At 41.5% G+C, this 13,735-nt stretch overlaps 1 protein-coding gene across 17 annotated transcripts in view; it reads right to left on the bottom strand.

The window, feature by feature from the left end:
• LOC122564459 (FH1/FH2 domain-containing protein 3-like) overlaps positions 1-13,735 on the bottom strand; it is a 650,002-nt gene that overhangs the window by 175,103 nt on the left and 461,164 nt on the right. For all 17 annotated transcript variants that reach the window (XM_043719360.1, XM_043719363.1, XM_043719365.1 and 14 more), the window contains exon 9: positions 4,018-4,112. In XM_043719360.1, coding sequence (XP_043575295.1) covers positions 4,018-4,112 — 95 coding nt within the window. The remainder of the gene's footprint in view (positions 1-4,017; positions 4,113-13,735) is intronic.

Here is a 13,735-nt window from a genome sequence, read left to right as displayed (position 1 = left end):
ACAGCGTCCCTCCACTCATTCTCCACAGTTTATTATAAAATGTGAAGTATGAATGAAAACAATGTTGAAGTGGCTAAAATGATCAAAGTGCTGATGTAATGGAAACAGTTGTACCGTTCAGCTTCATATCAAGCTCCCTTGTCCTTGTTCAAATAGGAGTGGCAACAAAAGAATAGAGGACACAGATGTCAGTGAAATGAGAAATTATTGATAACTTTGAAATTTGGTGCAGAGGGACAAGGTTAGCTGCTTTATAATCCTTTCTTCCAGTCTACATTAGTTGATAAGTATTCAAATTAATTGAGCAGATAAAATTTTAATATTAGGTAATAATTTGGTGTTATTTCTAAACTGGAAACCTAATATGTTAAGCAATACACAATTAAGTTGACAAGGTGAATGATGTGTTGCAGCTGTAGCATATGGGAGCTGGAGGATGTCATCATATGGGCAGAAGGTGTCAAGGAGCCCTGGCTTAGTTATTATGGGAAAGGGGGAAGGGGGAAGGTGCCTAGATAGTTTCTTTCAAGAGACATTCACACTGCTTAGGACAGCAATTTCAGATCTGGTTCATGATCAGGTCAGTAAGGTGTGATTACATATGAGGCAGACATAGGGGCCCAGAAAGTGGGAATGGAGAAGTCTTAGTTGCTGCCATTATCCAACTAAATAAAGATTCTTATAGTTTGTGTTGACAAGAGCAGGGAATACAGAACAGACGAGTAAATTGACCAGGGCAAGGAGCAGGGAGTCAGAAAAGTGAAAGTAGTTCTGGTAGGGGACAGTATAGTTAAGGGAATATATGCAGCCACAAATGTGCATTCCAAAAACTGTGCTCAATGCCAAGGTTAAGACATCTCTTTCAGGCTGGACAGGAACTTGGAGTAGCTGAGGAAGAATCCAGTCATCATATTTCACATGGATCCAATTAAAAAAAGCTCTGCTGAGGAAACATAAGCAACTAAGGGCTAAATTTAAAAGCAGAACTAAAAAAGCAAAAGCTTCTACATTATTACATGAGCCAGAAGAACTGGTGTGCAGTAAATAAGATTGGAGTTGAATGTACGGTTCAAAAGATTGGTTTTGGAGAAATGATTTGGATTCTGAGGTACTAGCATACGCGGTACCATTAGGGCAGTATTCACCTGAACAATACTGAGGCCAGAGAAGTGTCAGTCTTTTAATGAGAGCTATACAGCAGGTTTCAAAAATTGGGGCGGGGGGTGGTTTACACGATGGGAAACTTAGCAAGTTAAACAAAAAGGACAAGATAATAATTCAGGGTAGCAATGTAAGGCATTGTTAACGAGAGTGAAACAGGAAAGGATGGAGTGTCAGAACTCAAGAGTGCACCAATAGGGTTAGAGTAGGTTAAAATGGTTTTAAACTAACAGGAGGGTTTACATGGTCCAAAGATAAGGTTGAATCAGCAGAAAACATTTTGGCATGGATAAAGCCAAGGTCCGCATTTAAAATATAGTATAAAAATAACATTGAAGTCACTTTATTTGATTGTGATTAGTACCCACATAAGATAGATGAACTCATGGCCCAAACATGAAGTGCCTGAGGGGTGCGAGTCCACCTGAATATATCGGAGGGTGAGATGGATTTGTTGTCTCAAAGGTATATGGGGAGAATGAGCCAAAGATCAATCATGGTCTCATTAAATGGTGGAGCAGGGTCAATGGGCTGAATCATCATCTTCTGCTTTGCATACATGCTCCCAACCCTGTGGCTTCACTTTCAATAAACTTCAACAAGATCTTTACTTTTAAACCTGCAGGGAACGGAGCCTAAATCTGAAAACAAAGTATAAAAGGCTACAAAATTAATTTGGTTAAAATGTTAAGTAGTTGGTTGGGGCAGGAAAAAGTCAGGTTTATTCTTGAATGATTCTTGTAATGATCATGGACAGGTAAGTGTCATCTATATAATGGAATAATGGGTGATGAAATCAGAACTGCAACAATGCACAGAACGTGCAGAGCATAATGGCACAGGGTTTTGATGAGGTTATACCAGTTGCACTTACTTGAATACAGAAATACCCTTTGGAATATAACCGAGTAACTACAGATGATGTTTAAATATTAGCGGCCCTGGATAACGAAAGTGCGAAGCTATAAAAGTACCAGCTGCCAGGTTGGATATAAGCAAACTGCAAAGTCCAGCAAAGATGATTCAGTTGCTTAAGTTGCTTAATACTTTAATATATTAACTTCACCTATGACAATTTTATTTGCAAGTAGTATGATATTCCATAGTTTTGTCCTTCAGTGAAGTAGAGAACATATTATAAATCATGAGCCTCTCAATTTGAACCTTGCTGAAAAAAGACAACGTATCAAAGCATTTTAATTGCACTCATCAGTACATTTTGCAACAATACCAATGGAAAGGGGAACAATTTATTACATGAGAAAAAAGTGCTAACTCATTGACAGACAGACATTAATTGTGTACCCAGCATGACTTTTTCAACTTCAAAAACTGGATGCCAGTCATTCTGTCTCATTCCTCAGGGTAATGCCTTGACGAGTTAGTCAACTTGTCCGGAATAAATTTAAACAAAGATGGCAGTTAACTGCCAGTCATCATGTAACTGGAATACTTTACATGGCAAAGCCTCTACCAATTAGAGGCTTCTTGCCAATCAATTAGCACACGCTATCTACAGTTCAAAACATCCTTTATATTGGTGCCCTTGCAAATGTTCTGATGAATACAAGGCAAGAGCATTGATAAAAATCTTTGATATTACTCAAAGTTCTGTACTACCAAATGAATGCAGGCTCTCAATTCCTATTCTTGGATTTCTGTTGGTATTTCAGGAGTTTTGTCTGTTTTTAGTTTTTCCATCCATGTGGGTATTGCAAGTAGGCGCAGTATTTATTGTCCAATTCACTCTCACTGAGCAATACATCACATTCCAGCTGTCCACAGGCAAACAAGCTATTCCCAAGTCTCTTTCAAAGCTCCTTGAGAACGATCTCCTCTCAACGTAATGTTCATAGCAAACTTTTTAAACTACTCCTTGTCTGGTCTCTCACGCAGTACCTTCCAATTCCCCTCCAATCACCTCAACATGCCCAAGCTTAGGAGAGAGTTGTGAGGCATCTTAGATACACTATGTATGTCATACTACCCTGTGCAGAATCAAGGTCAGTTATCTCTGATTCTATTTGAAAGGGAACATTTCTGAATTTTAAAGTTGTAGTTTTGGATATTAGCTGTAACTTTATCAACATTCATTTAAAAAGTTAACAGAGAATAAAGAGAAGCATTAAACAGGTTTCTCTATGTTGTAACCCAATCACCTTTATTGCTAGGCAATAGAAATTAGATTAGATTAGATTACTTACTTACAGTGTGGAAACAGGACCTACAGCCCAACAAGTCCACACCGACCCGCCGAAGTGCAACCCACCCAGACCCATTCCCCTACATTTACCCCTTCACCTAACACTACTGGCAATTTAGCATGGCCAATTCACCTAACCTGCACATTTTTGGACTGTGGGAGGAAACCGGAGCACCCGGAGGAAACCCACGCAGACACGGGGAGAATGTGCAAACTCCACACAGACAGCTGCCTGAGGCAGGAATTGAACCCGGCTCTCTGGTGCTGTGAGGCAGCAGTGCTAACCACTGTGCCGCCCTATGTTATTAAAAACAGGATCAAATCACTAACTGCTCTGATTTCCCTTTCAGAATTGGTGAAGTGCACAGACATGAACCATTGAGGTTCTAAGTGCTTTAGAACAAACTACCAAGATGATGTCGAAAATTGAGAATATAAGAATTTCCAAATTCTATCAAGTGTAATTACAATAGGGCTTGCATTAACCTAAATGCAGGACTGCTTCAAAACTCCGCACAATTGAACAGCCAACTAAACCTGCAGGAATGCATCTCATTAGAAAATACAGTCAAATGCCAACTTGTCACTTGGTGGCAGACTGTTCGTGGCATCATTTAACATCAGGCTCACAAACTTCAAAGTACTGCACAAACCTTATTTATTAAAGTCATTGCATAAACGAGAAGCTCGGTGTCAATCCCATCTTTTTCATCCAGTATTTCCATAATGTTTGCCCATGCTCGCTCACCTGAAGAGAAAGATTAAAACAACATGTTAACCCAATGTCTGGTTCCACGAGCTGGAGACCCTGCTCCATTAATTCATGCAAACCAGGTGCAAAGGACCTTTCTTGCCAGCTTATTTACAAAGTCGTGTATTACGTACATCTGCCTCCGACCTACCAACCGCAACAACCCTGCAGCCTTTACACACTTGATCGACAGGCAAATTTACATTAAACCAAATTAACACATAATGACACTTAAAAGGGAAACTATAACAACAATCAAATACTCAAGACAAAATTAAGTTTCAAATGTTGTTTGATAGAAGACACTCTGGTGGTTGACACCAGAGTTGATAAAGTATTGGGGAATCAATGGTTAAAAGTGGCTATTTGCAATAATGACTTGCCTTAGAATTTTGAAATGGCAGCTGCAGTCACAGTGGTGATGAGAGCATGAATTATAAGAATTACCTTGGAGATGTTCCTGTATATGTTTTGTCCCAGTACTAGGACTAGGCTGTTTTAATTTTAACCAATAGAATATTGTTAACTGCCTTGCTTTTTCTACCTTTTACTTATGAGAACAGTCTTTAAGTCAATAGCTTTGAACAGCACTAGCTGTAGTTACATTTAAATCAGTTGCTTTGCTCATCTAACTTTGACTTATGAGAACTCTACTAGAGGTAACAACATTAAATCATGTGGGAAATGAGAAAAGGTGAATTAGCCACGCACATAAAGATTATGAAATATACTGCTTTCATGCTAGAGATCAGAGATCTGTTAATAGTTCTCCAAGAGATAGCTTGATTGCTACTCTGGGGTGTCAACCACCGATCTCTCACCAGCTTAAAATAAAGCGTGTGTTGATATTGAAACTTGTGTTGACCAAAGTTTTTTGAGTCAACACATGGCCATTGATAGGATCTGTTTCCATGCTGTGTGACTGTTGGATCCAATTAACCAATGGCAACCAAGTTTCCCAAATTAAACGGGTCCCATTTGCCTGCATTTGGTCCACGTCTCTGAACACTTACCTTTCCAAATGCCCTTTAAATGTTTTAATTATATCTGTATCTACCACTTCCTCTGGCAGTTTATCCCACATATGAACCACCCTGAGAGAAAATATTGCCCCTAGTTTCAAACTCCCCCACACTAGTGAAAAGACCTTTGCTATTCACCTTAAGTATGCCCCTCATGATTTTATAAACCTCTATAAGGTCACCCTTCGACCTTCTACACTCCAGTGAAAGTCCCAGCCTATCCTTATAACTCAAACCCTCCAGTACCAGCAACATCCTGTCAAATCCTTTCTGAACCCTCTCCAATTTAATAACATCCTTCCTGTAGCAGGGCAACCAGAACTGTCCAGAACATTCTGGGAAGTGAGGGAAGAAATTCTGGGGCCCCCCCCAGCAGAGATATTGATATCAACTACAGCTACGGGTGAGGTGCCAAAGGACTGGTGGGTGGCTAGTACTGTGCCTTTATTTTGGAAAAGTTGTAAGGAGAAGCCTGGGAATTACAGACCTGAGTGTTTGACATTAGTAGTGGGTAAGTTGTTCGAAGAGATTCTGACAATATAGGATTTACATGTATTTGATTAGGCAAGGACTGATTGGGAATAGTCAGCACGGCTTTGTGTGGGATATCATATCTTAAAAACTCAACTGAGTTTTTTTTTTTGAGGATAGACCCAGAAAGATTAAGGAGGGCAGGACAGTAGATATTGCCTACATGGATTTTATTAAAGCCTTTGACAAGGTTCTGCATGGCAGATTAATTAGTAAAGTTAGATCATGTGGGATTCAGAGAGAGCTTATCAACTGAACACACAATTGACTTTACACTAGGAGTCAGTTGTTTTCTTTTAAAGAGTGGAAGGCAATGACCAGCAGTGTTCCGCATGGATTGGTGCTGGGTCCACTTTTGTCTTTCATTTACATAAATGATTCAGATGAGAATATAGGCAACATGGTTAATCAGTTTGCGGATGACACCAAAATTGGTGATATAGTCGATAGTGAAAGGAGTTATCTAAGCCTACAAAGGGATCTTGATCAATTGGGCCAAAGGGCTGAGGAGTTTAATTTAAATAAATGCAAGGTATTTCATTTTGGTAAAACAAACAAGGGCAGGGCTCTGAGTAGTGTTGTCAAACAGAGAGGAGTTGAAAAGTGTGGTGCTGGAAAAGCGCAGCAGACCAGACAGCATCCGAGGAGCAGGAGAATCGACATTTCGGGCATAAGCCCTTGGTGTGCCAAGTGGGTTGAGATACAGAAGATGAGGCACTCTTCCTCCAGGCGTCGTGTGGCCAGGGTCTGGCAATGGAGGAGGCCAAGGACCTGCATGTCCTTGGTGGAGTGGGAGGGGGAGTTAAAGTGTTCAGCCACGGGGCGGTTGGGTTGGTTGGTGCGGGTGACCCAGAGGTGTTCCCTGAAATGTTCCGCAAGTAGGCGACTTGTCTCCCAATGTAGAGGAGACCACATCGGGTGCAGCGGATACAGTAAATGGTGTGTGTGGAGGTGCAGGTGAATTTGCCGACGGATATGGAAGGATTCATTGGGGCCTTGAGGGAGGTGAGGGGGGAGGTGTGGGCGCAAGTTTTGCACTTCTTGCGGTTGCAGGGGAAGGTGCCGGGAGTGGAGGTTGGGTTGGTTGGGGGTGTGCACCTGATGAGGGAGTCGCGGAGGGAGTGGAGAGGCCTTGGGGTTCAGATACATAGTTCTTTGAAAGTCGCGTCCCAGGTAGATAGGGTGATTTAGAAGGCACTTAGCATGTTTCCCTTCATTGCTCAGACCTTTGGAGTACAGGAGTTAGGATATCATATTGAGGTTGTACAGGATGTTGGTGAGGCCACTTTTATGTCTCTGCAAGGACTCCTGGGCACAGATGGAATCCTCTGAGCCCCTCCTTAGCCCCATTGCACAGGCTATTACTGATTACCTAGACCAGGCCCTGGAGCAGGCTCACAAGGAGGGCCGACAATTCAACCATATGAAGGGTTAAACATCCATCCACATGTTTGACCCTTCCATACTGAGTGGTACAAACATGTGGAGCATGGGCCTGGAGAGCAAAGAAAACTTGAACAGCAGCCCCCTTAAGTTAAACAGGGCTATACCTCTCACGGCCTGTGCGCATACAGAACACTGATTCAAGGCCTTGATAAGCACACATAGCATGAACCTCCTATTGTATAGGACTGGTGCATGCAACATGCTCCCTGTAAAATCCTTGAGAGTTAAAAGGGAGGACTCCCACCAGAAAGCCCTGCTATCTCCAGGCAGCAGGATAGAATATCATGGCATATCTGGACAGTTGGAGATTTGTACAAGTGCAAAATCTTTAGCCTCATTCACTTGGCACCAAATGCCTGGGTCTGAGGTTACAGACCGTACTTCTCATGTCTCACTACAATAGTGCACTGGACATCAGGCCCCATTATTCCTGGGGTCATCACAAAAGTTGAAAGTGTTATGAGAGTATACAAAATTTACTTGTCCTTTTGAATCCTGATTGACAGAAAGTACAGACCATGTGTCTGCACTTAACAATAAATCACAATTTATTACAAATAAATAGAATCTAGCTACAAGTAGACAATATGAACTAGTGATATACAGCTCTACTTATTAAAATTCCAACGGCATTATAAACACCACCCTGCACATGCATGGACAGATCCAAACAGACCCAATACAAAATGGATGTCATCAGTGGAAGGAAAGACTAGAAGGCAGTTCAATGCTCAGTGCTTAAAAGGTTCACCAAGCTGAACCTTTTCCAGGTTAAAATTTGTTGTGCCTCAGTTTTCATTCCAGATATTTCCTCCAGGTATTTTCACTTGCTTGCAAGAGACTCAGTGATGGATTCACATGTATCAAGTGCCTGACACATTGGTTAAGAGCTACAGCTTACAGCAACTGGGGGGGGGGGGGGGGGGGAATAAAACGGCAACGGCATTCAAGCTGGAAGTCCAATGGCTTCTGACCAAATGTTCACACCCACAAGCTGTTCAGCTCCCTGGAGTTAACAACATGGTTGTTGGCGGGTAGAACAATTGGTCACCATTCCACAGAACAATCAGCTGCTTGGTGCTGGCTCCATTTCCATTCATACAGACTCCCTAATTCCATCTTGTCTGCGTCTAAACATCTCTCATTGTTTATATTGTAAGTGTCTGCTTGAACAATTGCAATGAGTGTTGGTAACTTGCTTTTAAAGAAGGGCAGTATTCTTTCTACAAGCCTTGGTTTTTAAAAGTCATTTAGTAATTTCGGTCCAATCAAAAGTACAATAATAAAAAGATATCATATATGTGCACTTCATAATTAGAAACTGTCCTGAAAAGGGTTGAATTTATCCATATTCTTTACTGGAACAACTATAATCAATCATTGTTTTTATTTCAACTTCTTTTTCCTAGATCTTTATTACCAGAAACTGCCTTGGAAATTATTTAAAAATCAAGGATTTCTCATTGCCTTGAAGTTTCCCTCAGAGTCCGATACCAGTCAGTTTGCATTTCAGTGTCATGTTAGCTACAGGCCCTCATGTTCTCATACAAGGCCACAGTCGGTCTGGTGTTGCTCGCCACACATTTACATTCAATTACCTCACTTTCTTTCCTATTTCCTCCCGATCATGTGCATCGTTAACTTTTAACACCAAGTGAGGAGCTCATTCCAAGGCATTCTGGAATCAACTGTTCAGAAGTGAGGACAAGGCAGGATCAGGCTGCTGGGTTTCTCAGTTTCCCCTGCCTGACAACAGACGCATCTATCCTCTGTGTGACAGCAGGCAAAAATAAAATGACCACAATCAGTGAACCGACTGCATTGGGAACACATGTTATATAACACTGTCCCAACTTGCCCTGTAATTAATATCCAAAAGGGATATTTTTTACAGAATACCACAAATGTTACAGTATGGACACACTACAGAGCCACTACTTTTGGGGATTTCGGCCTTGGAAGTCAAGCACTGCCTCCACCAGTGTCCATTTCTCAAACAGTCAGCATACTCTTCTCATTTGCTAAAGATTATTGCTCCCCTTAAACTTGGTATTCTTGAGATTCTGTCCTGAGGAGTGCACGATGAAGAGCTCTGACAGTATGCTTTTTTTTGCCTCAGCAGAACTCAGTTTTTTTTCTCTGATAAAAATATTGGCTCTTGACACCATCAGTGCAGAAAGGAAGCAAAAGGGTTAAAGGGAACAAATGAGAGAAGGTTAGAAAGGAAAGCAGAATGCCATGCCTTTATGTACCATCATTAAGAACCATCAGACATGAACCACAATATGAGCTTCACAGCCAATGTGATAATTTTTATTGTTAAAGTCACAGTTGCAATTCAGGAATTGTAGCAACTAATTTGCATAGACAACTTCCTAAAAACAGCAAAGTGATAATGATCAGTTAACCTGCTTGCATTATGTTGACTAAGGAATGAATATTGGTTAGGACACCAAGGATAACACCTCTGATCTTCACAAATACAGTGCCACAGGATCTCTCATGTCCACCTGACAAGGGAGTTCGGGCAATGGTTTAACATCATGTCTGAAAGATGGCACCTCTCAGTGCAAACTGACAGAGCTTTAAAAAAAAAAGGAGTTGGAGAGACACTAGAGAAAGTTAAGGGGAGCTGTGGTGGAGAGATTCAGAATTTGGAGGGGTTTTAATAAACTGAATAGGAATGCAGAGGAACCTCGATTATCCTGCATTCAATAATCAGAATATTGGATTATCCGGCAAGATCAAAAGGTCCTGAAGCTCGGCTAAACTGTGTTATCTGGCATTCGATTAACCGAACAAAATACTCCCCACCCGTGTCCTTTGGATAATTGAGGCTCCTGTGTACATAGTTTCCAGGGCAGGAGAGCTGGTAATCATGTGACACAAACTTCTTGTCAATGGTGGGAGGAAAACACTTCTTGCGCAATGAGTTTTAATGTTCGTGAATACACTGCTGGTGGTGGTGGATAAATACTTAAGATCAACTAAGGGTAGGGAGCAGCTTTTTTCTACGAGCTGTTACAAACAGTGGGCCAAATGGCTTCCTTCTGACCTGCATTAGTCCAGGTTTCCAAAAGAGTTAAGAAAATTCACAGCCAATAGTTTTTAAATACATTTTTGTATGTGTATGTAACACTGCTGAGAAGAACAAGTCTCATTCCTAGATTCATCCGTGGTCAGTGGATGTGACAACTGGGTGGCATGAACCCTTACAGTGACCACTAAAGCCCTTTGGTCACCACACAGGGAGGCAGCACCCTGCTGCAGAATAATGCTGCAGTGGTGTGGAACACCCAGCCAAGTGGAACAAGACAACGTCATTACCAAATGGTTACAGATGTACTGCAGAACCGGGGCCTGCTACCCACAAACATGTACTCTCCTGGGCCTTTGAGGTCAGTTGGATTGCTGCACCAGAGTCAAGAATTCTGTAGAAATGTCATTATCTTCTCCAATTTAGTCCAACAATAGCCACAATTGTAGAAATGCTCTGTTGGTTTCCGCACGTTTACTGAAACCTATTTCATCATCTTAGAATAGCTTTGGTTTGGCAGGCATTGCACACAAAGATGTGCATTTTTGGAGGGAAAGCAAGAAGGAGAGGGAGCAGGAGCAAGAGGGGGAGGAAGGAGAGGGAGAGTGTGGGAGGGAGAGAGAGAGAGAGAAAGAGGGAAAATGAGAAAAAGGAAAAAAAAAAGAGTAGAAAGGCCAGAAAGCAAATGTTAATGATTGTAGCTGAAAGCCACATCAATAGAATGCCAGCTCATTTAAATGCTCCACAGAAAGAGTATAGTTAGGTCATCCGCAATCTTTGAGTCAATTTGTAGCAACCTCAAATCCACATGACAGTTCAAGGTGAAACAGACAAGTGATGTTTTGAAAACAGCACGTTGCAGCTGTGTATCAAAGGCTTCAAGCATTCACAATCCAAGATTGTCATCCCAAACTTTTTTTTTTGAAGACATAAATGACTGTCTGCATCGAAGACTATCACCAAAGGTGCTGGGAGACATTCCAAATTTTTTGGGTCTCTACATTAAAAATATATTCAAACATTCAATTACAGATCGCTGGGTGGATTAAACAGACATGTGGAACAAATTCTTCCAGTCCAGAAGTGGAGGTAAATGCTCAGTTGGAAATACTGCCTCACAAGAGATTTATTTTCTTGAAATCAAAGTCAGACATGAGGTTGAGGATGGCAACAGACAGAGACAGACAGAGACAGACAGAGACAGACAGAGACAGACAGAGACAGACAGAGACAGACAGACAGACAATTAGCTAGTGAGAATGAGCAAGAGTGAAGGACATCCGGTTGTGAGCAGAAGGCTTCCTGATATGCTGTTTGCCATGTGAACAGATGGGAATCTAATGTTATCAAGCTTTTTGAAGCACTGCCTCATCTCAGTAAAACATCCTGCAAACATCCTTTCTTCATCAACACAGAACCGTGAAATTATCTGATCAGCAACATAATTAACATTGTCTCTTGCTGTTCACATACTTGAGTTTATATCTGATGAAAGGCTTATACCCGAAACGTCGATTCTCCTGCTCCTTGGATGCTGCCTGACCTGCTGTGCTTTTCCAGAGCCACACTTTTCAACTCTGAGCTCCAGTCCCCACTTTCTCCTTGATTTTATATCTTCCCAAACAATGCATATTACAGCCAACATTTGTCCTCCCATTCCTCTTGTATAAGATAGTGGGTCTGTGGACACACCTTTCCATTCATTTATGTGACACTTTTCAAAGAGAGCATTTATTGTTTATCCCTAGTTATCTTCACAAATGAGTTAGTATAAAATCTTTATTAACCACTGCAAGTGGTAGTTGAATTCATTCTTGTCAAAGGTACTCATTGCGTGGCGCTTGTGGAGGCTTGAATGCTAATTGTCACTCGTCAGGCCAAGACCAAGTGTTGTCCAGATTTTACTGCAGGGGTGCCATGGAATGTCTTATTATCCAATGAGTTGTGAAATGGAACTGAATGATGCACAACCATGAGTGAACAAGGCCACTGACCAGTGTGTAAAGATGTGTGGGCAGAGGATGCTGTCCTGAGAAAATCTGTCCCTGATCTCCTGGGCTGATGTAATTAGCCTCCAAAATGGATCTTAGCTGGATTCCAACTAAATGACGAATTTTCTCCAGTTATCAGCAAATTAATTTTACATGGCTTTCTCGATGCTGCACTTTGTCAAATGATGGTCAAGTGCAATTTTGCATGTCTTGCCTTTGGAATCCAGCTGTTTTGACAGCATGTGGGACTAAGGCCGTTATAAGGTTTGGAACTTTGCTGAACCCAAACTGAGCACTGGTGACCATGGTATTAGTGATGGAGTGCCTGCGGTTAGAATTGTCCAGGACCCATGTCACCACTTCACAGATGATGCAACTGCATCTTTGGGATGCAAATGCACCATCCTCATGGCATCTGGTGACAGATTGACTCAAGTTAGAACATCAACAACCACCTTGCTGAACATTGGAGATGGTTTGAAGGCCCAAGTGGACTTCTTCAGTTCCTATTTCTTAAGCAGGCATGATAAACAAATTCATGTGCTTCTCTGAGCCCCAAGACCTCTGAAACTAAGCGACAAACTTATTGGAATGCCATCACCTTTAGGTTTCCTTCCAAGTTACACATCATTCTTGAAAACTTCATGCTTCCTCCAGCATTCTGGCTGAAATCTTGGAATTAACATAATCAGGGGAACATGGTCATCATAACATAGTGCGTCAAGAAAAAATCCGATTCATCTTCTCCCAAGGACAAGCAGCATGTCCTTGCCAGCGTCAATACATCCTGTTAAAAATGCAGATTCTTTAGGCCAATTTAGTCACGGAGACTCACCTCAACACCTTTCCTCAGCCCTGAGAACAATTCTGAGCTGGTTTCTGGGCGACCCATTCTCTCTCTCTCCCTCTCTTTATGCTGAATGAGGGATTATTTGCAGAATGGTTGCCATTCATGAGTAGAACAAATAGTGTGAGAAAGTACAAGAGAACATTAAACCCCACTGCCTTGCTTCTTTCATCGAGCAGTACAAAACGTAGACCTGATGCCCCACATGCTTCCCATAGTCCTACAACTTCCTCAGTTTCCAACGATCATCCAATTTTGTCTTAAAATACAGTGTTCTTTGCCTTAACTAACCCCTATGGCAGAGGATTTCATTACTACAGAAAAAATTACTCCTAGCCTTTTTCCTCAACATTTTCGTGAGCAAGTCCATGAGTCCTTACCTCTGTCACCACAGCCAGTGGAAATAATCTTTTTTCCTGATTCGCCCCCAAACACATCCTTAATAATTAAATTCCAATCAAATTGTTTCTTAGTTTTCTAAAGTGGAAAGGGGGCTAGTCACTCCAGTTTTTGACTCATGATTAGAGTTATTAGTTTTGATTCATTATTGACTCAAATAGAGTAACATTTCTCTTGGAAGGTACAATGTACCTTCAAAAGTTTTAATGGCCTAAAATGGGCTATTTAAAACTGCAGTAGTCTCTCTACAGTTCTGGGGTTTTCAACTGATACTCCTTTATTCTCAGCTGAAGAATCGTATACAGTCGAGGGCACTGCATTATAGGAAAGATGTGAATGCACTGGAG

The sequence above is a fragment of the Chiloscyllium plagiosum genome, chromosome 29 (genome assembly GCF_004010195.1).
Source record: "Chiloscyllium plagiosum isolate BGI_BamShark_2017 chromosome 29, ASM401019v2, whole genome shotgun sequence".
NCBI lineage: Eukaryota > Metazoa > Chordata > Chondrichthyes > Orectolobiformes > Hemiscylliidae > Chiloscyllium > Chiloscyllium plagiosum.
Note: the sequence above shows the minus strand (reverse complement) of the source record. Positions and strands in the feature narration are given on the sequence as shown.